This window comes from Peromyscus leucopus, chromosome 18 (assembly GCF_004664715.2).
Source record: "Peromyscus leucopus breed LL Stock chromosome 18, UCI_PerLeu_2.1, whole genome shotgun sequence".
Classification (NCBI taxonomy): domain Eukaryota; kingdom Metazoa; phylum Chordata; class Mammalia; order Rodentia; family Cricetidae; genus Peromyscus; species Peromyscus leucopus.
Window position 1 is genome coordinate 26,318,881 of NC_051078.1, and position 27,323 is coordinate 26,346,203.

At 36.9% G+C, this 27,323-nt stretch overlaps 1 protein-coding gene across 2 annotated transcripts in view; it reads right to left on the reverse strand.

Annotated features, from left to right (window-relative positions):
- Window positions 1–5,584: 5,584 nt before the first annotated feature.
- Slc6a15 (solute carrier family 6 member 15) overlaps window positions 5,585–27,323 on the reverse strand; it is a 53,006-nt gene continuing 31,267 nt past the window's right edge. Inside the window, exons 6-12 of one of the 2 annotated variants that reach the window (XM_028883518.1) lie at window positions 23,373–23,483; window positions 19,487–19,728; window positions 19,192–19,384; window positions 13,613–13,805; window positions 12,131–12,290; window positions 8,092–8,254; window positions 5,585–6,922 (exon numbers count right to left, since the gene is read on the reverse strand). In XM_028883518.1, the coding sequence (XP_028739351.1) occupies window positions 6,551–6,922; window positions 8,092–8,254; window positions 12,131–12,290; window positions 13,613–13,805; window positions 19,192–19,384; window positions 19,487–19,728; window positions 23,373–23,483 (1,434 nt within the window). In that variant the 3' untranslated portion in view covers window positions 5,585–6,550. The remainder of the gene's footprint in view (window positions 6,923–8,091; window positions 8,255–12,130; window positions 12,291–13,612; window positions 13,806–19,191; window positions 19,385–19,486; window positions 19,729–23,372; window positions 23,484–27,323) is intronic. The other variant, XM_037196786.1, reaches the window with a different exon arrangement.

Consider the following 27,323-nt stretch of genomic DNA (forward strand, 5'->3'; position numbering starts at 1 on the left):
GAGGTTCAGGGCACTGGTTGCTGCTCTTCCATAGGACTCGGGTTCAATTCCCAGTACACATATGGCAACTAACAACTGTTTAACTAAAAACTCCAGTTCCAGGGGATCCCACACCCTCACACAGACATACATGTAGGCAAAACACCAATACATATGAAATAAAAATAATTTTGAAAAATCAAGCCTAGTATAGCTAAGAGCAATAATAAGTTATAACTGTCTCTGTATCTTTCAATACTTGTATAGAAAATCTAGATTACTCGACTGCAATTTTAATCTCATCATTCTCTTTAAAATGCTAGTCAACTCATCAGTAGAGGTTACACAAGCTGGCCATGCCTGGCTCATCAGTGATGGAAAGCAGGCTGACTAGTGACACAGGAAAGGAAAGCAGGAACTCCAGTGTGTTCCTCGGTTTATTGCCTGTGTCTTTCTTTAATAATATTACAGAGGCAATTAAAATAAAAGAAAAGCTCATCCACATATAAAGTACTTCCTCTTCTCTGATGACTAGAATGATAATGTGCCGGTAAAAATTCTACTCAGTTTATTATCAGACAAACTCCGTGATCACTTTTCATTCAGAGCAGCCTGTTAATGCCCAAATTATTTTCCCTAGCAGACTGAATTTTCTGCGTAATGTTACTCAAAATTATATGATCATAATAAAATAGTATACCTTAAATTGTGTATAATTGTTGAGTTCCCACAAAGATGATATTTATAAAGAGTTAGGCACTTTCAAATTATCAGGGAAGAATCAAATCAAAAACCCTCATAATTAATACACATCTTATTTATTATCACCATACACATTATAAAAATATTTTTCTGATCAACATTTTGAAAAATATGATTATTTCTACTCATGACCCCGATCCTGGAGCCATCTACATACTCAGACTTGAAAATAGAGAACCAGGTCAGTTTAACCTGAGTAAAAAATAAAATAAAGAGCTAAAGGCTGTGAAAACCCTAGGTTTCGTATAGGAATGAGTTTCTTTCCTAAAATGAGGCAGAAAGATGAATCACAATGTGGTTGATTAGAACAAGGGTATGTTGTGCTCTTGGATGAGTTTCCACATTTTAATCATAAAATAAGTGTATCTAGATGTTTAAGTTGAGATTTGTTGGAATGTGAGTATTTAATTAATAACTGGGAATATTTCACTGTTGAATAAGAAAGAGTTACCTATGCTTTATGGCTGTGACTTACTGTGATGCAGCTTTAGATAGAGAATAAACATATACTATGATGTTGAGGTAAGTGTTATATAAATGATTAGTTGTCTACCCACAATAAATTCTAGAATTGGTTTACTAGTGACTACAACTGGCTAAAGGAAATAAAGATTGGGAACTCCTACTGAGAATCTCACTTTGGGAGGCTGTGTGAAGAAGTTCATGAAAAATGATTGATGTGATTAAGTTTAAAGAACTTATGTCGCTTCATTCAAATTTTTCTTCCCAAAAGTTGATTAAGCAAGTATAGAATTAAAATATTAGATAGTATTACTTAGTACATTTAGTAATGTCTGGACAATCCAGGCTCCCATTTACTGTCTTCATTTCACAATATTATAAGATACTGATTTAACTTGATTTTTATGCTCCCATATTGATCTTTGTAGCATTTACTCATTATAAGTTTGAAATTAAGCAGGGAAAATGTCGTATTGTGCCTGCATCTTTGGATCCATCTTACCTTGTGGATATGGTAGATCAATGCTAGCATAGACAGATTAAATGGATGCCCTATTGATCATTCTATTTGAAAATGTTAAAGTAGGTACCATGATCTCAAATTAGAGTATAGTAGAGTAATATATACTGATGTTACAGTACACTGAGTACAATGGTCTCATGTCAGGGTGTAAATAGAATATCATGACCTAATGTCACAGTATACTCAAATGCCATGTCCTAAAGTCCAGGAAGACTGGGGTACAATGTTCTCAGGTTAGCTTACACTGTAGTAAAATTTACTGGACACTGAAAGGACATGTTTTTGTAACTATTATAATTGCCTTTATTGAGTAATTTTTTAATTAAGAAATATTTATTCATTTGCAAACCAACCACAGACCCCCTTCTCATCCCTCCTCCCACTCCCCTCCAGCCTTCCCCCTCAGCCCACCCACCATCCCCTCCTCTAAAAAGGTATGGCTTCCCATGGAGAGTCAGCAAAGCCCGGTAAATTCAACTGAGGCAGGTCCAAGACCCTGGCCCTGCCTCAAGGCTGTGCAAGGTATCCCACCATCACCTATTGAGTAAATTTTATTCTTAGAACTATGTATCAATCTCTTCTATGTCTTTTTACAATTATAATTGCTCTAATTTTAATATTTTTCTTAATTCTTTTTTATGTTTCCCAAAATTTTATAAATAAATCACTGCATTTGTAATTTAGAAAAATGTGATTTCACAAAAAATTAAAATATATTGGTTTTAAAGTGGAAATTTAAATCTCAGCAGTACAGGCTGATTTATCTATTGTCTGTTCTAGATATCCGGTAGAAGATGACAACCAAAGGTCTGTGGAACTGAGAAGTCCTTTCATGGGTAAAAAGTAATTCATCATTATAAATAGATAGATGGGCCCACATACTCTGGACAAGGTGTTGCTGGGCTGGGATGAGGGTAGCAAAGGGGTGGAATGATTGGAACCATCCCATTCAAACACGTTTTCATAAAGAAAGTCATAAGAGCCGGGCAGTGGTAGTGCACGCCTTTAATCCCAGCCCTGGGAGGCAGAGCCAGGTGGGTCTCTGAGTTCGAGGCCAGCCTGGGCTACAGAGTGAGTTCCCAGAAACGGCGCCAACGCTACACAGAGAAACCATGGAAAGAGAGGAGAGAGAGAGAGAGAGAGAGAGAGAGAGAGAGAGAGAGAGAGAGAGAGAGAGAGAGACTATGTACATTTGTACATTCAGGAAACTCACAGAAACACTAAACTGGAAGCCATAGTGTATATGTAAAGGATCTGGAAGGTAAAAAGAGTATATATATATATATATATATATATATATATATATATATATATATATATAATTAAGATACAAAAATTCTTGACATGTATTTGTATGTGGGAGTGGGTGGTTATAGCATACAAGTGGAGGTCTATCTACCTTACCCGGTGGGTTCTGAGTCAAATATAATTCTGACACAAACTCATGTTGTCAGAGTTGGGGTCAGGCCACTCAGACATCTCATCAGTACCTTTTTATCTTCCTTACCATAAAAAGGAATGTAACCTAGAAAGTTTATTACCACTTCCTAGTAGAATAAGAGTGGATCTTATATTTGCAGCCATTACATCTTCCTAACAACCCCCCATCCCTGACTTCTAATAATCTTGGGAGATACTAGAATGTATAGAAAGTGAAAAGTTAACTGAAGAGCAACTATATGATGTACCTTCCATTCTGTTATCCATGATGGAGCAGGACTTGTGGTAATGATGTACTCATGTTTCAATACGTAACCCCTCACCCATGTTCGCTAAGCAAGTCTAATAAATTCATTGGTTCTCCACAAAAATTGAAGGGAAAGAAATGAAAGCTAATGATAAAATGATTGTAATGTAAAATGATTGTAAAATACACAAAGATATAGAAATGCAAATATATCTTTATACAATTATGTTTCATCACCTAATCATATCATGATGCTGCCTCCTATACTGACACACTAACCTCACCAATGAGAGCATTTCTTCCGCCACCCATTCTATTCTCAACACTGCGTTGAGGACTCTACCCCTTTTCATTCTGTTTGTAACTGCAAAGAGACATCCCTTAGCAATGACACTCCTAGATGTAAATTAGACCAAATATTGATAAGATAATATAAAAAAATCAATTAACTTCAAATTTTGGACGTTAGAGAAGGATTATCTCCAATTATTAATGGTTGTTAAATACCACAGTATCTGAGAAAGAACAGATAAAACTCTCACTGGCAATTAATAAAGGAAAGGGGAATTAAGAATAGGGAATTAATAAGAAAAATACAGTTGTATCTATATTTTAATTATAATTATCATGGTGCATTGACTCAGTATGTATAGGGAGTAATGTTAACTTTTATTTACTTATTTATTTAGAGTTAGGGTTTCTATGTAGCATAGGCTTTCTTTTTTATTTTTTTATTTTTTTTTTATTTTTTTTTTTTTGAGGCAGGATTTCTCTGTGCCTTTTTGCCTTTACCTAGAGCTCCCTCTGTAAACCAGGCTGGCCTCGAACTCACAAAGATCCGCCTGCCTCTGCCTCCCGAGTGCTGGGATTAAGGGCATGTGCTACCACCGCCCATCAGCATAGGCTTTCTTATATTTCACTTTGGAGATCAGGTTGGACCTGGACATGCAGCAATCCCTTGCCTCATCTTGTGAGTACTGGGATCATAGACAAGAAGCACCATAGCTTGCTTGGACTTTTATTTGACAGATGCTGACATCAGGACAAAGGTTACCTGAAAGGACAGCTGAAGGATTAACAACACAACGTGACGATAAAAAAAGGAGGGATCCTTCACTTTTCTCTCACCTCTTAGCCAATGTTCCTTGCGTGGCAAATGGGGGGCCTTGGAAATTGTTCTCCAAATCAAAAATAGAATTCCTGCCTTAGTCTTAATTAGTTTGATAATAAAAAATGGAGATCTGTTTCACCATATAAGGTAGGATCCCAAATGACAAACTTTGTCAGAAGAGAAATGAAATCAGCCCCTTACAGAGCTCCTTCTGCTGCAACCCTGTGCAGAAGAATGAGGGTATGGAAGCAACTTATGTGTCCATCAAAGCGCTGACAGATAAAGAAGTGCTCATATATAAAAGCAGAGGAACATTATTTAGCTGAGCGAGATACTGCCATGGGGAACAACATAGAAGGAACCAAAGAAATAAGATTCAGTAACAGAAAGTCAAATATTACATGCTTTCCACTTATGTCTGAGATATGTTTGTTTGTTTGTTTGTTTGTTTTTATCATTATTGTTAGTGGAAACTCAGAGTAGCACAATGAATTACCACCAGGAGAGTAGGGAGGAAGCATAGTAAAACAGACTTGTGTGTATGTTTAATGACTAAATGTAGAGGGCTCATATAAATCATGGGTATTAACAGGCTGGGCATGCATATAACTCAGTGGTAGAACACTTGCCTAGACTGCACAATATGCTCATAGGTTCAATATCCAGTAAAGGAAAGAAAGAAGGGAAGGAGGTAAGAATTATAATTAATAAAATTGCACTGTGTGTTCAGGTTATTTTCCCTACATTTCCAGTTCTCTAGCTAATGTCAAACATGAAACAATTGAAGCAAGCTTTCAACTGTGTACACATTTTTTTGGAAGCTATATGCCTTTTTCCATATTTTGAGACATTAGAGCACCCATTAATCATTAAACGCTATTGTTTATTTGTCTGTAAAGTGGTCACAGCCCTGTGACTTTGTTAATCCCACTGGGAACGTGATGATTACTACAAAATGCTTAAGTGCTGGCTGAAATGTAAGACAACCTAGGTCACGAATTGTAAGGGGCCATAATTCAGTTCAAATGATTCAAGGAAAATCAACGAGGGAAACAAAACACCATTGTTTAAATGTTGTTTATTTGTAGGTTAAAATGTAATGCCATACAGTTTTAACAATCACTTAAAAAAAGGATTTGTATTTGCATAAAATGAAGCAAAACAGAAATATATGAAATCAAATACTATCTTGCTTCAAGTTTCCAAATCAGCACTTAGAGTCCCAATACACATCTCTATACATTGCAAGTATATTATATAAATATACTATAAATGATCTCGAAACCACAATAAATATTAAGTAGGTTTTTAGGCACACGGCATTAGAAAAATGCAGAGTCTGCATAATTCTAGAGAGTGTAGAGCAACTCTCTCTTAGGTCATTTTCACCCACCTATTTTACACAAAATATACAGACATCCCATGTGATCCTCTGTCACCTCTGACTAACATGTCATCCGCCCCAGTGCCTTCTCATTCTTTGATTCTATTGCTCTCTATAGCTATCACATAAGAAAATACTTTGCAGTTTTCTTCAGTTAGTGCCTAAATAAGTACAGCCTATCTACAGAACGTATTCATGAAAATGCGCTGAGAGGCACGAATTCACACAACTGTTCTTGGTAATACTGGGACTCACCCTGAAGGCGAAATTATAGCTTGTAAGATATACCGGGGATTTTAAAACTGCCAATAATATTAAATCCAGAAATTATTAGAAACTGAGGTAACACCTGTTTTTTTTTTTCTTAAGAGATAGAAATACTTGAAAATATGCCAAAAGTATTGTTTTAAAAAATCCTGGCAAAACATGACCTCAGTCACTGTAAGCTTTGTTTGCAATCATCTCTGTGCAGATGTAAAATGAGGAATGCTCTTCCTGGACTGCCTTACACTGTTGGAATTAAAGACCACAGCCATGGACACCTGAGATCACCTTCTGATAAGTGAAGCCCAATGCTTCTCATAGTAGAACCAACGCTCATCTATAAAAATGAATCACACACAGCTTCTGCTTCCATTTCAGCTACAAGTCTGACTCTGGCATATCTGGCATGTCTGCCATCAAATACCCAATCCCATAGCGTCCATTGGGAGCGGTGTCCAGTGTCGGGGAACCACTTTGTTTTCGATAAATATTTTTACCAAAATTTGGAGATGACATTTCACTCGGTATCTTTCCGTGAATGAGGCTTGCATCGTCTCCTTCCAAGTTTACAGGCTCTTTCAGGACTCTTCCTCTCTTATACGTCACAGAGGCCAAGTTACCGGAACTATCATCTATGAGGTTGCATCGACGAATGACGAAAACAACCGGGACAGGAAGTATTGCAAGAGCCATCAGAGAGAAACAGACAGCCATCCCCCACATTGGATAGCTCAGAAATTCTTCTGATGCCTGATAAAACCAAGGAAAAATAACTGTCAGCCTTCTTCATATGCCCACATATGAAAGAGTTACATTGCTCTTGGGTTTGTGTGCCAAATTCTGGGATTATAATGTCACTTGCTCAGAGTGACAATAAGTAATGGAAATAATATTCAGCAAATTCAATAGTTAAAAAGTCTGATCATTTATGTTTTGGTTTCTTAGAATTCTGCCCTTATCCAATAGTGTTTGAGAGAACCCAAGGATGAGATAAAGGGGGAAAAAAGGGAGAGGAAGAGAAAGGGAGAGAGGAAGGAAGAGAGGGAGGGAGGGAGGGAGGGAGGGAGGGAGGGAGGGAGGGAGAGAGAGAGAGAGAGAGAGAGAGAGAGAGAGAGAGAGAGAGAGAGAGAGAGATTCTATTTCCCAAACCGAATGCAACCACATCTGTTAGTCTAGGAAGAAAAACAAAAGACTTGACAATAATTAAGCAAAACTATCTGTCACTAAGTTTTGGGGTACTGTTACTAAGCAACAGACGTCTGCTATGTGTACCATACTATCTTTCAAAAATCTGAAAACCTGGTCTGTGTTTCCATTGTGAATGTGTGATTGTTATGTAGAATTATTGACCATGGAGTAGTTAAAATAAGTGCACTGGTCTGTAACAGCCAATACAGATCTCATCTTTGAGCCAGTGTGACTAATACTATTTGGAAATACACCTTCTATAGTCACTGCTCACAGAAAATAACTGTCATAAATCCTTGATTCAATATTTATTTAAATTATGTCTACATCACTATATGTATTTCAAGTGTTGGGAACAGCTGGAATGTAATGAATTTCTATATAAAAAAAATATTTCCAGAAGTTTACTATGCTTCCTAGAGTCAAAGACCATGCAGCCACTGTTCTTCAGTGGTAAGAGGAAGAGATCTGGTTGATAAGTAGAAAGGTGATGAGTGTCATTTGCTCAACAGAAGTTCACAATGTATAAACATCATAGCTGTTGGAGGTACAAATAATAAACCATAATACCCCAAACCAAAGCAACATCATTCAAAAGCAACAAATAAGTAAATAAATAAACAAACAAACAAAAAATAAATAAAATACTATGAAGCAAATAAAATACAAAGCTTTCTAAAGTGGTATATTTTCACTTCAAAATAAGCTAACTTCTTTTTTTCGTATTTTACCTTCTCCTCGATCCATGCATTATAGCCTGGAGGACTCAATCCCATATTCACAATGCTAGCAATTAGCAATGTTAGTAGCATTAAAGGGGAAACGTATTTCCACGTGTAATAGTAATATCTGCTTGGCGCAAAGCCTAACATATCCGTTAGGTCTTCTATAAACCTGGATAAAAAGAAAATATTTAATTATTCTTCCATCTTATTACGCTGCCTTACTAACTTCACAGGAATCTAGATTTAGACACTTTAGTTTGTCTTGTACGGATCACAAATTCAGAGTAGAGGCATATCTCCATGGGTTAAGTGCCTACCATTCAAGCACAAGGGCTCAAGTTCAGATTCCAGAATCTACATAAAAAAACCGAGGCCCATCAGCATGCATATCAACCTCGGTGCTGAGGCAATGAAGACTAGGCAGTCTCAGGAGCTTACTTGCCATAGCAAGCCCCTGGCCCAGGGAGAAACCCCTTCCAAAATAAGAGGATAAACCAATGTTAACCTCTGGCCTCCACAGGCACATAAACAGACAAACTTGTCTTTACATACATGCACACATATAAACACACACAAATTCATAATGGAAGATGACTTACCCAATGAATATTTACTTATGAAATAAAATGAAGTTACTATCATCATGTTTAAACCTTTAGTCAATGACTAGGAACTATATTACAAATGCAGAATTTGCTGTTATGTTAAACATCCTGATTATCATTTTACAAAAAACGATAATGATTTTATGCCACCATCAAATACCACCAGTGGGTGTTTATACTTTGTGGAATTCTCACTGGGTTTTTTTTTGGGGGGGAGGGGGGATTGTTGTTGTTTTTTTAGTAGTGTCATAATTGGAAGAATGTTCGCATTTTGTATTTCATTCACATATCTTTCAAGTCCCTCCTCTAGGATCGTCTCTTTACTTTGTCCTATAGTTGCCCAGTGACAGTTACCGAAGGCTATCTCCATTTTCTCATTCACAAAGACAGCTGATTCTTTTTCTACTCACAAATTAGGCTTAGAAGCGGAGTCATGAATAAACTTATGCTGGACTGGAGTTGTCTGGTAATTGTGGTATAATTTATAAGAAAAGATACTGAGCCTTTTATGTATATAGCACCAACATGGCAAAAGTTTTGCCACTGTAAAAATAATCATCTCCCTTTGTATTCAGCTAAAAGTGAATCTTAAGGCCACCAAGATGCCTCAGTGGGTGAAGGTTCTGATGATCAAGTCTGTGACCTGAGTTAGATACCCAGAAACTACATAGTGTAAAGAGAGAATCAAAGCTTAAAAATAGTCCTCTGACCTCCATGGGTACACTGTAGTATGTGATCCACAAACACATAAATAAAAAAAAGTAATTAAATAATAAATACATAGATAGATAAATAAAAAAATGAATCTTAATGCCACCCAGTTATCCTTGTACTGATGTTTTTTACAAACTTTCTAGAAATCTATCTCTAGTGGACAGTTTCTCATAACTGTAATTGTCAACAATCACTACACTTGAATATCAGTTTAGTTATGTCCAAAAATATTTTTTTCTTTTCTTGATTATACACATATATAGCTAACAAATAATAGTTGAAAAATGCCTGCTGACAAATGATTCTTCTACTAGAAAATAGTTTGCTTTATCAAAATAAAGTTTTGTTTCAGTATGATGCTCAATATTTTTTCTTGTACTAATAACTTAGAGATCTGGCATTGGCTATTACATCTGGTTTTAAAGAACTCTGTGCAACCTTTCAATAATCACATTATCATTTATGTCAGGTCAGTTCTTTTCAGTATAGTTTTATGTTTGCATATATATATAGATATATATAAAATGTATTTATGCTTTCTTAACTTCTGTCCCATTCCCATTCCTAAATCATTCATTATTTTTACTTGATTTTGTAAAAATAAATGATAAAAATTATTTTCTATCTCATATAATTAACTACTGTGCCTTTTATGTCTCTTTTATTTTTGAGTTTCATTTATGACATACTTATATTTTATGCACAATTATTTCCTGAACCCCCAAAATTTTGCTTTTACATCTACTTTTTCTCTGTCATATTTTTCAAAATTTAAACAGTTCCCCAATTACACCCTTTGGAAATATGGGTCAATTCTAAAACTTTGAGTATCTTGTGAAAACTTTTAATTGTTCATGGCTTGCTGTGTATCTCATCCCCTCAGTTTCTTTCTCTTGAATTATTTTCTGTAAGACGACTACCTTAAATAAAATCAATTTTCCTGAATTTTCAGAAGGAAAAGATGAGGACACCTCCATATTTGAAATGATCAAAGATTGTCCTTGCAATTTCTCAGACCTGTGGTGTCTGCTGTCCTCCTCTTGTTTATCTGTTCTTTCTTTTTAGACTGGCCCAGCCCATGGTGGGAAGGGTGGTGTCATCCCTGGGCTGCTGGTCCTGTGTTCTATAAGAAGATGGGCTGAGTAAACCATGGGAAGCAAGCCAGTAAGCAGCACCCCTCCATGGCCTCTGTATCAGCTCCTACCTCCAGGTTGCAGTCCTGCTTAAGTTCCTGTTATGACTTTCTCCAGTAATGGACTACAATCTGGAAGTGTAAGCCAAATAAACCCTTTCCTCCCCAGCTTGCTTTTTGGTCATGGTGTTTGATCACAGCAATAGTAACTGTATCTAAGGCACATGTCTTCCTCAATCATGATATACCTAGGCAGGGTCTCTTACTGAACACTACTTTTTTGGCTAGCCAACTTCCTGGAGACTTCCAGCCTCTGCTTACTTTATAGGGGGATTACAGGCAAGTCACCATGCCCAACCAACATGTTTTCCATGGGTTCTAGGAATCTGAACCACAGTATCTGTGCGAGCTGTAATGCTTACTCACTAAGCTATCCCCAAGCCTCCTTAATTCCCATGCATTTCCATGAAGACACAGAAAGTTCTTCATCCACAATTAAGGCACAAGACTTCATCCACTTCTAAAATTTCTATTGCTGCTTTCGCTAATAAAACGTGGTTGTTAAATGCAATTCCTACTCTACCTGATTTGTAGCTTTGGACAATAAGACAGTCTCAACTTTGTCAAAATACTCACTCAATACCAATGATGCTATTTATGTCACATAAGAGGACTCTAGTTCTCAACTAAATGCACTTTCCACAAGACTCTCATCACTCAATCTGTATCTGTCAGGTGGAAACAATTATTTTTAAATATATTGAATAAAGACTTCAAAGATCACTTATCCATTGAGATGAACTTGAACATTTCATTTCACATCAAATATACATCCCTTTCTCATAAAAAGTGTGCAACTTGGGTTTAAACATGTAGAAAATTCAGTTAATTGCATATGAAGACTGTGTGAAATGAATATATATGTATCTCAGAATCGAACAGATCATTTCCCCAAATCTTTCTGACACTAGAAACCATTAACTCCTTCTCTCTGTCTCTCTGTCTCTCTGTCTCTGTCTCTGTCTCTCTCTGTCTCTCTGTCTCTCTGTCTCTCTCTCTCTCTTTCTCTCTCTGGGTGCCAGTCTCTCTCTGTCTGTCTCTGTCTCTCTTTCTCTCTCAATTTCTTTCTCTCTCCCCTCTCATAAAAGATATAACCTAGGAAGTAATGCATAAGCTTTAGAAGGAAGTGGGGAAATCTTGAGTCACAGATCCACTGCTGCTCAGGTTTTAAATGAATAAGATGCCTCTTATTCTTCTTATCCTCTCCATATATGAAATGTGTGCAACAATACCAAGTCAGATGAACTTAAGGTCATGGAACATATCAAATACTTTTCAAGTGTGGAAGTTATTCATTAATAATAAGAATTAAACCCATGCTTAGAATTCTAGACAATCTTAGGTTGTCTGCAGTTCTCAACCCCCATGCACTGAGGGAGTATATGTCAGTAAACTATTCAATCAAGAAGAGACTGAAATACTAGTCTTGGTGAAGATTTACCCCTTTTCATTCCATTCCCCTTTCAAATGAAATATTGATCAAACTTTTCAAAAGTGGAAGGAAAGCTAACTGCATGCAATCAAGCATACTTACTTATCTATGCCATAAACAAAGCTTACAGCAATATTCTCCAAGATGACCACAATTAGCAGAGGCAATGTAGCAGAATAATCATCAAACATTGTGACAAAGTAATTTCCAGAGCGCTGCACAAATATCAGGCCGATACAAAATGCTAGGAGGCAACAGATAACTAAAGAAAATAAACAAATAAAAAAGTTAGCCTCTAACCAAAGCCAAGACTTTCCTTTATTATCACTACATTCAACCAACAGGTTTTATTTTTATATTTTCTTGTAGGCAATAACTTCTCTTATTCTTTGGAAAATTACATGTTGGGAGCAGGTTACACTGGGTTAACCTCTACTAAGTTAAAAGTATGTATCCCATCTCTTTAATTCTGTGGAATTCCACCTACCGAGTACAAATAATACCTGAAGGGGAGTTGTATGACAATTTTAAAAATAAATATCCATATCATATTTCTATTATTAATAGAAAAGTGACCTTCCTGGTAGTACATTCTCATAGATCACTACATTTAATAAGCTTCTGTAGTTTTGAAATCCCTATGCAATTTTGAATTAATAATGAGTCTAGTATGCCTTATAATGAGATTATCAAACTTACATATGCTCATATTTGATTGAAATAGTAACTGCCATTATAGTATCTTATCATTATAATAAACTTTTACATGTCATTAAAGCATAACAAGAAAAACCCAATTAGAAAAAGCCTCGCCATCAACCCATATTTATACATTCATCTTGCCTGAATAGCTTGAATGTGCAAAGTAAAGCAATGATTAATAGGGCTGAGTACTTTGATTATCCAAACAACAACGAGAAGGAACTATCTTAAAGTTGTTTCCTGATCAACATCTAAGACATAGATTCACAAATTTAGGGACACTTGTTAATATAAAAACCTACAGATACATTTGTAATCTGGTGTGTTTTCTACACATTTAAAAGCTATTTTCTTGGGCTTCTTGGCAGGGAATATAAATAAGTAATGGCTATATTATATGTCTCAATCCTGTTTTAACATAGATAAGTAAAGTTAAAAGAAGGCGGGAATAGCTCTCTCTACTTCCTCTTTGTGGATCCAGATGTGAGTTCTTAATACTGTTCCACTTGCCTGCTACCTCAGGGTCTTTAACCCTCTGAAACTATGAACCCCCCCAAATAAATTCTTTCTTCAATTAGTTACCTTGGATGTAGTGGTTTTTCACAGTAATAGACAAGTAACCAATATAGGATAGAAATAAAAATTACTTTTTGGAGAAGATAAAAATGTAAATGTAATTTATAGTAAATATAACTTTTCTCCTAAAAAAATTAATACCCTAAAATAATAATACCTACCATTGTATTCTTATGAAGTATAGTCTATTATCATATAGATATTAGTACAATCCCAGAGATAACACAGTCAAATTACAGTCTCTAATCTCTCACCAGCATAAATGGACCACACAGTTCATGTTGAAAGTCAAAAGTGGAGTCTCACCAGTGAGTATTTCCTTCCTCACTTTGAACGTGTCCACGATAGGTGTGATGATCCCTTCAATGGTTCCAAACATGCTGCCAAGCCCGAGATTTATCAGCATGAGGAAAAACATCACTGACCAGAAGGGAGATGCCGGGAAATGAGTCATGGCTTCTGTAAAGGCAATGAAAGCCAATCCAGTGCCCTGCACAGCCTGCAGAACATAGACAAGAGCGATAACCTGAAAGTGGGGAAATCATTAAGTAATAGCCAGAGCTACTGCAAAGAAATATGCTAACATAAGCTTTTATTCCTTAAATGGAGTTCTTATTCCCAAGACCCAGACCGATGGTGTTGAATAACCAAAGAAGGAAATACAGTTCAGAGTGCCTAAACAGAATATACAACCATATGGTTGTTGCTTATTACTTCAAATATAGTGGAAGGATATACTATATTAATAAATACATGATATTTTTAAAATTTTGTTAAAGCTTATGAATGTAAACACTGATTTATTGTAATAAAAACAAAACACAATACGTATGTACGTAAATATTTCTGGCCTATGAAGTAGTTTAGTCATCTGGAATAAAGAAAGCAGATAATGGAAAGAATAAATGTTTTAGCTTAAAAGAATGGGGATAAGGGGGGAATTACTGGTACATTCAGTTGAGGCAAGTCCAAGCCCTTCTCTCTGCATCAAAACTGTGCAAGGTGTCCCACCACAGGTAGATAGCTCCAAAAAGCTAGCCCATGTACCAGGGATGGATCCTGATCCCACTACCAGGGGGCCCCCTAAACACTCCAAGCCAAACAACTGTCTAGCATATGTAGAGAGCCTAGTCCAGTCCCATGGGGGCTCCACAGCTATTGGTCCACAGTTCATGAGTTCCCACTGGTTGTCTCTGTACATTTCCCCATCATGATCTCAATGTCCCTTACTCATAGAATCTCTCCTCTCTCTCCCCCTGGCTGGGGGCAGGAGGAGGGAGAGAAGGGGATCTGTGGTTGGTATGTAAAATAAATAGAAAATTTCTTAATTTAAAAAAAGAAATTACTGAATTATAGAAAGTAAATTGCCAATCTTAAGAAAAATCACTGAAGACAGCTTATGCTGGAGAGGATGTAGAGATAGGGGAACTCTCCTCCACTATTGGTGGGAATGCAAGCTTGTACAACCCCTTTGGAAATCAATATGGTACCTTCTTAGAAAATTGGGAATTAATCTCCCTCAAGATCCAGCTATACCACTCTTGGGCATATACCCAAAAGAATACTCAATCATACCACAAGGGCACTTGCTCAACTATGTCCATATCAGCATTGTTTGTAATAGCAGAACCTGGAAACAACCTAGATGCCCTTCAACTGAAGAACATAAATAAAATGTGTTACATATACACAATGGAATACTACTCAGCAGAGAAAAACAATGACATCATGAGTTTTGCAGGCAAATGGATGGATCTAGAAAAAAAAATCATCCTGACTGAGGTAACCCAGACTCAGAAAGACAAACATGGTATGTACTCACTCATAGGAGGACACTAGATGTAAAACAACGATGACTAGACTGCTACTCACAACTCCAAGGAGGCTACCTAGAAAACAGGACCCCAAGAAAGATACAGGGATTGCCCAATGACAGAGAAATGGATGAGATCTACATGAACAACCTGATGTGAGTGGGGGTAATGAAAGGCAAGAGTCAAGGGAAAGAGAGCTTGGGGGAACAGAAGATGCCAGGTGGACCAAGAACAGAGGGGGAGAACAAGGAACAAGAGACCATGATAAATGGAGACTACATGAGAATAGGAAGAAGTAGGGTGCTAGAGAGGTCCACAGAAATCCACAGATACCCCCACAATAGACTACTGGCAATGGTCGAGAGACAGCCCAAATTGACCTACTCTGATGATAGGATGGCCAAACACCCTAATTGTCATGCTAGAAACCTCATCCAATGGCTGAGGGAACCGGATGCAGAAATCCAAGGCCAGGTCCCAGGTGGAGCTCTGGGAGTTCAATTGGCGAGAAAGAGGAGGGTTTGTATGAGTGAGAATTGATGAGACCAAGTTTGGAAAAAGCACAGGGACAAATAGCCAAACGAATGAAAACACATGAACTATGAACCAAAGGCTGAGGAGATCCCAAATGGATCAGGCCCTCTGGATAAATGAGACAGTTGATTAGCTTGATCTGTTTAGGAGGCACACAGGCAATGGGACCAGGACCTATCCTCAGTGCATGAGCTGGCTGTTTGGAACCTGGGCCTTATACAGGGATACTTGGCTCAGCCTGGGATGAGGGGACTGGATCTGCCTGGACTGAATCTACCAAGTTGAACTCAATCCTCATGGGAGTCTTTGCCATGGAGGAGATGGGAATTGGGGGTGGGCTGAGAGAAAGGCGGGGGGGGGGGGCAGGAGGGGGAAGAGCAAGGGAATCCATGGCTGATATGTAAAATTAAATACAGATTGGCAAAAAAAAAGATTTGACTCCCTTAAGGTGTCCACTGATCTCCATTGTTTGACATATGCCACACTAATGCATGTATAAACATGATACACACATATAATATTAATAATAATAATAATAGATAAACTATAAAAATGTGATTTCAAAAAGTTTTAAAATGTTTTATTCATCTTAGAAAAATCAATAAAATTAAATGTTCTGGTAAATAGAAAAAGAAAAATCAATTTCAAAAAATAGAAAAAGCAAGAAACACTTATTTTTGTCTGTTTCTTTGCTTCTTCTTCTTCTTCTTCTTCTTTTTTTTCCTAATTAGAAAGAGAATGAAAGAGCCTGGAGCTAGGTGGTGGGGGAGTGGGAAGGAGCTGGAAGGAGCGAGGGGAGGCGAAACTGTGATTAGAATGCGTTGTATGAAAACATCACTTTTCCTTCTATTGGATTGCCTTTCCAGCCTTGAGATGGTGGCTTTTGCCTTGTCTTACTGTATCTTATTTTGTAGTGTTTGGGTGGTCTCTCTTGGGGGGCCTGCTCTTTTCTGAAGAGGAGATGAAGGGGGAGTGAATCTGGGAAAGAGGGTGTGGTAGTGGGGAGATAGAAAAAAATGGAGGGAACAGAAACTGTGATCAAGATGTATTGTATGAGAGAAGAATATATTTTCAAACAAGTACAAAAAAAACCCACGTTTTCAATGAAAAAAAAATCCATTGCATATTTATCTTATCTAAGTCTAATATTCCCGTTTTCTAATGTTCAGAAAAAATTGGGTTAATTGATTGATAATTTTCATAATCACTAAAACTGTTAGAGAAAACAGTTAGGAAAACACACAAAATTATAGGCATATACAAAGACTTTCTGAATAGGATGCCATTTGCAGACAAAATAATGCTAACAACTGAAAAATTAGATATCATGACATTAAAACCAATCTGTAAAACAAAAAAAAATAATCAAGTGAATAGACAGCCTACAGATAAAAGTTTGCTAGCCACACAACTGACTAATGATTAATATCTATAGTAAACAAGGAACTTTAAGTACTAAAATAATAAGAATCAAACTATCCAATAAGTAAGCAGGCTAATGAAATGAACCGATATTTCTCAAAAGCTACAGTACAAATAAACTCATACAATGGACTTAACATCATTAGCCATGACAGAAATGAAAATTAATACTACATTACTATTCCATCTTACTGAAGTCAGAGTAGCAGTCATCAAAAAGAAATTACAAGAAAGACTGATGAGATCATGGAGAAAAGGAATTCATATACCACTGGTAGGAATGTAACTAGTGCACTCTATATGGAAATCATTATGAAGTTCTCTCCCAAACTAAAAGTAGATATACAATACAACTGAGCTGTACCAAGCCTGGTATTCTCACAAAGAACTCCAACCGGCATACATGAACGTTAGTTATTGTAGTACTGTTGACAACAGCTTAGATATGGAACCAACCAGGCGCCCATCAACAGAGGAATGGCAGATATGACGTGGTATGTATATACACAAAGGAATTGTTTTAGGCCTAAAGAGCAAAGTCACACCTTTTACAGAAAGTTGAGTAGAACTGGAGATAATCATATCAAACATATTTAGTCAGTTTCAAAAGGACTGATTGTGAATGTTTTCTCTTATTTGTGCTTCCTAAAATGTGTGTGTGTGTGTGTGTGTGTGTGTGTGTGTGTGTGTGTGTGTGTGTGGTTAGTGGAAAAAAAATAGCCCACTTATTGAATGGGTTGTTTGATTCTTATTATTTAGTAGTCAGTTTTTTGCATATTTGGTGTGTTTTCCTTATTTTTCTGTCTAACACACACACATATACATATATATGTAAATATAGGCATTAAATGAATACATTAAATTAAGACATACAGATATATATTAAGTTTTGTGTGCATTAAAGTATAAACAACTTTGGGGGGAAAAGAGTGGGCGGGGCTATAAAGAGGAATGTGTATGGGAGGAATAAAACTTCTAAATGAAACTGTTCTTATGTAACTTAGTACTATAGACAATGAATATACACCCACGGGAAAAATAAAACTGAAAATACTTTTTTACTGAAAAAAATGAGGCCACAGGTCAGTGGGTGGACTGTTTGCTATACAAATATGAGAATTTTAGTCCAGATCCCCAGCATCCATGTAAAAATCAGGCGTGTTACCACGTGTCTATAATTGCAGTACAGGGGCGAGGGCTTACTGACACCCACAGACACGACATGCAGATCCCTGTGGGTCACAGTGTCAAGTTCCAGGTTCGTTGAGAGACCCAGCCTCAGGTCATGAGGTAGAAAAGTGATTGATGAAGACACCTACCAACCTATGGTCTCTCTGCCCATGCCCAATGGGAAAGTGTCCTCATGTCTCATGTGCACACTACGCATACATACATACATACATACATACACACACACACACACACAGAGTGAAACATATTAATATTATAAAAAAGTGAGACTATGCAAAGTGATTGTGGTATTTCATTTAAAAAATGAATGAATAAACTAGAAACTATATTTCCTCTTACAATTCAAAGTTATAATTGTTAATGGCTTCAGGCACAGTTGCCAGCATGAGATATTGATGTTGAGTTCCAGGCATAAATAACTATATTAGAGAAAGTGATTAATGGCCAATTTCTGTCTTCGTATTTGGCAATGTGAGTAGATAATAGCAATCAATAGAAGGACATTTATTGCTTTTCCCTAATTCCTTGTTGATTAAAATATATTATAGTCTAAGAAAAAGAAATAACCAGAATTTGTTGAACTGAACTGTCAAAGTAACCAAAATTATCATTCATTCATTCATCAAAATCTCAGGAATCAAAATTCAAATTCTGCATTCAATTTTATACCAAAATATGTATTCGGATTAGTCTTCATTCTAGAAGGGCCATTCATTTACTTGTGATGAGAGTATATAATAGTGTGACTCAAGCAATAGGACTGCTTTTTAATGAAGATCTTTGTAAGTAAACACACTCTATGAGATGCAGAGCTATCTGAGAATTTCGAAACTGCATCCCTAAGGCATTTTGCAACCCACTTTGGGGCGAGGCATATGTTAACTGAACGATAATTGCTTGGCTGCTCAGACAGGGCTTACTAACTTTATTTAGCTCATCCTCGATCTGACAGGAGTTGAGATGAAGAACAGCAAACTCCTCTTCCTTCACTTTTTGAATGATGTCATAAACTAAATGATAATCTTCCACAGTGACAGCTGAAAGGTTAATGTGATGGGGAATGACATCCCGGCTAATGTTTCCCATTTTCAAAAATTTCAAGATCATCTCGGAATTTCTGAAAAAATAGAACAGAATGAGAGTGAGCACTCGGGTTCTTTGATGCATAATTTATAGAGAACTGTGCCATTAAAAGCAAGTGGATATTAATTGTCCGTACTGTGAAATGCATTTTTCATTTACGATATTGGCTTTGAACCCCAGCACTGCGAACACCACCAGTGTGGCCAGGACAGAAGTGATAAAATTGATGAAGGACACGAGGACGGCGTCAAAGTGGCAGTTGTTGTCTCTCTTGTTATAACTCGAAAAGGCAATGACTCCACCAAATCCCAGACCTAAGGCAAAGAAGACCTGAGTGGCTGCCTCTCTCCACACCTTGGGCTCCAGCATCATTTCCAGCTGTTTGAAATGAAAGAGAACAGATGTCAGGAATAAATTCCTAGTTCTGACCAACTCACTTAGATGGGATTAGATCAATTTAATATGGATAGATGACACTTACCAACCAAAGTGTAATTTAAAATGGGGAAATAAATTTTCCTTTAGGAATAAATAACTTTTTTTTCTATAAAAGCAGCTAGAAATGCAACAAGAAATACTATCAAGCTCTTACATAGTGATTTTTCCACTTATAAAAGAACTTTTCAGTGTTTTCAGATAAATCGTAACAGGAGATTGTGGCAGAGAAATGACTAGTCCTTGATAATTTCCCATTATATATTCTTCTTTGTCTTTTCCATAGTATAATGCATCAATTACAAACACAAAGTGAAATAATTACTTCACATTATAGTCCTCTCAAGTTTTGAGTATTTCAAATGATGGAGGTAACTGGCATGTAATTGTTCTGATTTGGCTGCTACTATAGCTTTTCATTGTTTTTATTCATTCTTTCTAAAGTCTCCTGAAGGTCATTTCTTTGAAAATAGAAGGAAGTCTATTGCATTATGAGTGTTCTGAATGTGCAAACACATTTCATAAGGTTGTGCCTTACTTCTTTGAAGTCATCAAATCTTTCAAGAATGTAATAAAATAGTTAACTGAAATAATTAATATTATATACAGCTGACATGGACCTCAATAAGTATTTAAGTTCATTTCCAGTCACACAAAAAATGCTTAATTGGTATTTTTTTTCTCTCACACATTAGGTCAAATTGTCTCTATTGAGAGTAATGTCAATTGGGTGGCAGGGAGCTAAGAATAAGGATTGTACCAAGTTTCAGACCATAATGTTGCCACGGAGACACTTCATGAAAGTGCAAACCAAGGCTAACCACAGTCCTCTTAATTTTGCTTTTTCAATAGAAAGAGTAACAAAATAATTGCCACAGTATCAACTGGAGTCTAAGCGTCCAGTATTGATAGTGTATGAAAATGGTAGTGACAAACACAGATAAGCGCTTTGCATGTTTTCTTCTTATTTAATAGTCACAGAAGCCCATCCAATGTAGTTGCTGAAACTGTTATCTGAGCCTTTGAAAAGATGAGAAACCAGCCCAACGTTACTCGGCACGTCAAAAGTGGAAATAAATAGTAATATTTGTGGCCTCTAAAACTACCAGTCTCTCTCAAATATTGGGATGCTGTGCTCCTGGTAACTTTAATTATCTGTACCTTTTAATACTTTATGAGTATTATTATTAAACATAATGATTAGATCCATAGTTTTAGCAATTAACTAATATGTGGAGTATTTCTCCAAATACACCCAACTGTCTATCATGGCATCACCACTAGATGTCAGGAAAGAGTCATTTCTAAAGACTTCATTTTGCCTGCTTCCAAATTCCAAGATAAATTTCCTCATGGTGTTTCAGGGTATTTTGTGTGCTTAGGTACTTTCTTCCCAACAACAACAACAACAAAAAAAAAAAATTGTAAATTACAAGTAACTTATAGCGTTCTATGTTTTATTGATACTTATGGGAGACTAACCCTTTCTTGAACAGAGATGAATGAGAAGGAGATTGATTGGAAGTCCGGGTAGGATAGGGGTGGGGTGGGTGTGGGGGGTCAAGGTGGTGATGTGGGGAAGAAACTGGGAAGAGGAAATGGGAAGTACGGGGTGGGGAAGTAAGGGGTAGGCTACAACAGGAATATAAAATAAATAGATGAAAAAAAAATGAAGGGCTGTTTTAGATTAATAATAATAATAATAATAATAATAATAATAATAATAATAAAAACAAAAGTAACTTATAGCCAGGTGTGGTAGCTTATGCTTGCCTTCCCAGCACCTGGCTATAACAGGAGTATTGCCCTAGTTGTGAGGCCATCCCAGACTAAATCCCAGACCCCCAGGGACTATAAAGTGACATCCTGTCTGAAAAACAAACAAAAAACATGTGATAATTATTATCATCTTTATATCCACACCCTCGATCAGAGGTTCTCAACCTTCCTAATGCTGTGACCCTTTAATACAGTTCCTCATGCTCTGGTGACCTCCCCACCCACCCATAAGATTATTTTTGCTGCTACATCATCACTCTAATTTTGCTCCTCTTATGAATCAATATGTAAATATTTTTGGAGATAGATGTTTGCAAATGGGGTTGAGAACCACGACCCTGGAGTAAACCAACATCATTTTGTCAACAGTAAATGGGAAGTTAGCCGAAAAGAAAAACTAAAAATAAAAAAGGAAAGAAAAGAAACTAAAATTTTAAAGAGAATCCCTAGTCCAAATTAAAAATGTTAATTCACGCTGAAATTTTAAATGCTAGATCCATGTAGAAGTTTGTATCCATTCTAAACTATGTACTAAAATCAAACTCCAGAACTGTGTGACAAGCAGTTGTGAAGACAGAAAGTAGTTACAGTTCAGAAGTTAATTCAGAAGACTCAGTTGCCTTGAAATCAGGAAACATTTTCTTCAACGCTCTGAATATCAATTGTTTTGGTCATTGGGTATGTGAGGCTTGATGTAGATTCTAATTCTAATTCTAAGGCAGCTGAAATTTATGAATCTAAAGCAGTGTGACTTAGAAAATTCTCAGTGGCATCAGATATTAAAGAAGAAAACCAGACGCTCACATCAGCATTTTTGCTCCTCCGAAATGAACACAAACTCAGAGCCAGACATGCAAAGAACACAGCTTCTTTTACCTCCTAACAAGGCAGCTGACAAAGAATTCCACAGAAGCTAATCCCTTCTGCCCCTGCTTACAGGACCCACCCACAGCTCCACAATCGTCCTTCACATAACCTCCAGTGTCGGACCTGTTTTAACTGCATGCTATGACCTCCTTACCAGAGTCTTAACAAGCTCATGGTGAGCTGAAACTTTATTTTGGTGAATCACAAAAATCACATACACCCAAACCTGTTTCTGTTTTCTGTTGAGTTAAAAATGACAAGGTATGATTAAGTCTGCAAGTTAGCTCTGAGTAACCAGAGTAAAAAATGAACAGCAATCTGCTTAGCACTGCTTAGTAGAATGGCAATATGAGTTTCAAGGCCTCCATGAAGCTAATGGCAAAGTTCCTGATATATGTATATGTCCATAAAAATTACAAAGATTACCACTATTAGCTATGACTCCATTCCCAAGAAAACACTAAATCTCTGAGACAGTATTCTAGGAAACAGTAGGGACCTTCCCCTGAGTCTGTGGATTTTAGATTATCTGTAACCTGCGGACACTCAGGAGATTAATATTTTCTTTAGTTTTTCTAGCAGAAAGATACTGTTGTTCATCAGTATTCAAATAATCCATGATACCAGTTGGATATGAACCACTCAACTAGAGGGGAATGAGTAAATGCAGATCTAAATTTCCCAGATTTATTAATGTAAAAACCATAAGCTATTTCATAAGTAGAAGAATTTCTAATTTAAATATTGACAATCTTACTCAAGAACCAGAATGATATGTTTTAAAATTTGGAAATGGGTCTAATTGAAAATACAGAAAAGCTGCTTTTCTGGAGTGGTCAACATAGTCTAATTTAGAAGTCTAATACATTTATGTTAAAACAATTAGCCCTTAAAGATAGCTACATTTTTACAATACATGTAATGGAAAATAACACACATACCTTAGGGGTGAACATGTGTCGGATGCCATCAATTGAACCATTTAATAGCAGGGATCTGATTAGGAAGCATACAAGTACCACGTAAGGGAACAGAGAACTAAAATACATGATCTGCAAACAAAGAAAATGATAATAGGTGAGGCAGACTAATGACTGTTCTCACAGTTAACACTACACTTCGATAGCCACTGTTTTGGCAGTGTGAGTAATATTATTCCTAACAGCTTCTGAAGTCACTTTGAAAGTTAATTGTCCTGGATTCTTTAAGATCTTATTTGACACATAAATAAAACTCGTTCAAACTGATTCATAGTGTTGTATATATTTATGGGGTGCAGCATCAGTCAATACATGTATAAAATGGTCAATAACTTTTTTTTTTTTTTTTTGGTTTTTCGAGACAGAGTTTCTCTATAGTTTTGGTGCCTGTCCTGGATCTCAGTCTGTAGACCAAGCTGGCATCGAACTCACAGAGATCCGCCTGCCTCTGCCTCCCAAGTGCTGGGATTAAAGGTGTGCGCCACCACCCTTGGTGCGGTTTGGCTAATAACAATTTTAAGGTAATTAACATTTTGTGTTGTGAACCTTTAAACTCATGTCTTGTAATTACTTTAAGATGGTCAGTAAATTGCAGTCAACTTTATTCACCCCAGTGTGGTACAGAATGCTAGGCTGTGTTCTTCCTTTTGTCTTTTGGGAGTCCTTGTCAAACAATTCTTTGTCCATCTCTTCCTTCCCCAGACCCTACTGTGGCCTCTCTTTTGCCCTCTAATTTTATGTAAAAGACTCTTTTAGTTAGCCAGTTGGGAAAGCACATAGAATTTGCCTTTCTCTTACTGCATTATTTCATGTATCTTCCATCTGTTTTACTATGATAAGACATTGTCCAATTTAGTAGATGGATAATTTGTGGGGTGTGTGTATGTATTTGTATGTGTGCACGTGTGCAAAATTTCTTTTTAAGTACAAAATGTTTACCATCTATGCAGCTTCAAATAGCAGGATTTAATTCTGCTCAATGGCTTATTAATGTCTCATGTGTGCCTGCATGGAAAAACACTGACTTAATTTCCCTTGAATTAGTGCACAAATACGGTATAAGATTAATGGAGCTGGCTGTTTAAAAGCAATGTTTAGGAAAGAAATCAACAGGCATAAGTCTCTAACAAGTCCTAGTTCATGTTTTACACACATTTTAAGCAATGTTTCATGATAAATCTGTAAAGCAGCCAACGTATCAAGTAATCCTTAGGCATTGTATTCAGTATAAATCCTTTAACCATTTATTTTTGCCATGTTTGCCTCTAAGGAACTCAGCAAATTGCTGTCATCCCAAGGAGTCATTTGATGCAGTCATTAACTATCTCCTTGGCATCTTCAGGTGGAGGTCTAACACATAAAAAAAATTTCTCCCTGGAAAAGCAAACTTGGGAATTTCTAAGTTGTGCCCCCTCTAGTTCAGAAAATGGTCCTGGCCATCCAGTTGCTGAAGTCATGAATGCAGAGTTGTCCAAGACAATCTGCAATATGCTCAGCGCTTCGAGATCAGCATCCCAGCTGTGCCATTTTCTGCTAAATGCATCCTAAGAGTTCCTAATAGCATTGAAGCAATTGCTAATTGCTCCCTCGGCCCTGCAAATCTTTAAACTAATATGTTCTCCTCCTGCAGAGCTCAGGCCCTTGTGCCCTGACCACCTGGTAGGTGCAGCAAGCTCAGCCTCTCCCTGTAATCACACCACCTGCTCACTCCTTTTCACTGCTCACAGAATCATCTTCTCCCAGAAGTCTTCCTGAGCACCCCAAATCAGACTGCCCCCCTCCTTTTTTTTTTCCAAACTGAATCCACCATCTGCTGTCAATTCTGCCACAGTAGGTGATGACATCACCTTGGAGATATTACCATTAGGTTTGGTTTTGTCTGTGACAGCATACAGCATCACTGAAGTCACCTTAATTGAGTTTTCTTGTCTGCTGCTATACAAGCTCTGTGAGGGTAGAGGGCATATCTTTCCTGTTCAGTCACAGATCTTGAACTCCTAATACACATGCAGACACAGAATAGCTATACGGTATGTATGTGTGTGAAGAAGAAATGAAGGGATGCTGGGAGAATAAGGGGGAAACAGAGCAGAGGAGGCCTCGGCGTGGGCAGGGTGTGAATCGATTACTATGAAGAACTTGTAACAAAAAGATGATGCTTGTGTGCACCTCCTCTGTGGTTGATCCTCTGAAAGTCATATTTAAACATCCTGAAGATATCAGGGACAAATTAGTTCTACCTGTAGAATGTCAGTATATTAAAATCAATATTTTAATAAAATAATTCCATTTTCATTAGTGAAAACAAACATCTTTTCAATAATCTTAGATTGGCCTCCACTTTGATGATATGATTTCCCTTTCATTTCCTGGTTTCTCCTTATTAGGGTGCTTTTTTGTAGTGGGGTTGGCTTTTGTGATCATCTCTGAGGACTTTCACATTCTTTACATGTGCCAGTCCCCAAGGTTTCATTTATTTGTAGCTCTCCACCATTGTGAGGCTACCAAAAGCATGAAGTCCTTTCTGAACGTTTCTGAAATCAAACTCAATTTGCTGCTTCACAGTCGACTTGAGAGGCTTTCCTGGTTCTCACTTAGTTTTACTTCCTGTTCATCTTTCCTCCAGCGTCTCCCTGTCAGTTCTCCTTTGCATGCCAGAGATTCAACATCCACGACTCTTCTGGACGGAGTTTTCTAGCAAGCTGATGGTACTGTTTGCTGAACTGTGAAAAGCCTTCAGATCTTCACAGTGTTTATTGTATAACAAGAGGATCGTTTTACCAGTTTCTGCAGACACTTCAATGTCCATCAGCAACCAGCCCACATTCCTTGCTTTATCTCTCTCCCTCTGCATGAACGGTATGCCAGATTCACACGGGAGCATTTAGCATCCTCTGGGCTTCAGGCATGCTTGATTCTGTGCCTGCAATGACCTCTTTCCAATCCTTCAAGCATCTTAGCATGACCCTGAATGACCGGCTATGTGAAGCCTCACAAAATCCAGGCTAATTACAATGGCTGTCTCGTGCATGTTCTCATTCCCTCTGCTGCTGATGTACTTAATATAGCAATTATCTGCCTGGCTCCTTACCCTATGGGCTTTATGAGGACACAAAATGCTCTGCTAATATCTATATTCACTAATTCACAGCATGCAGTAGGTCATCAAAAATACTGTACATTAAAAAAGAACTTATAGAAAGCTAAGGTTTCTTTTGTGTACACATTCTCTAAACTACAGTCTCTTTATAATATTTTCAAACCATATTCTAATTATGTGGTTCCAATTATTTCCACTTTATTTTATTAGTTCAACAGACATTTGTGTTCTTAAATAAACTAATCTGGATTTAGTGAGAAGATTTTTACATGCATTCTTAAGAAAGAGAAATAGAAATATTTCAAGTTTATAATGTGAAAACAAAAGTCAATATGTCAAACAGATGAATAGTACTAAGTATGACAAACCATTGACTGTATTCTTCCCTAAACAAAGAAATGTTCATACATTTAATTATAAAATTATAAGAGTTAAAACAATGTATCTTAAGCCACACTACATAAAGCATCTACCTTGTTCTTAAACACAAATTCTTTACATTTACACAAATGACTATATTTTTATAGCAAAATCTTATATGAAATTGCAAAGATAAATTCAATTAAATATGCCTCCATATACTACAGACACACATACATTGTTATTTGAAATCGCTTTATTGTATGTAGCTGCCTAAACCTCCTACATTGTACACATTGCTGTTGTACACTTGGACCTGGAATTATTTTACAAATTTGTGGTTTGCCTCTATCACTAGAATAGAAACTTCCTAAATCCAGGCTTTGTTGCTAAACTAAATTAGACTCTGGTAAACACAAAATATTCAATACTTTTGTAAAATAAATAGATGA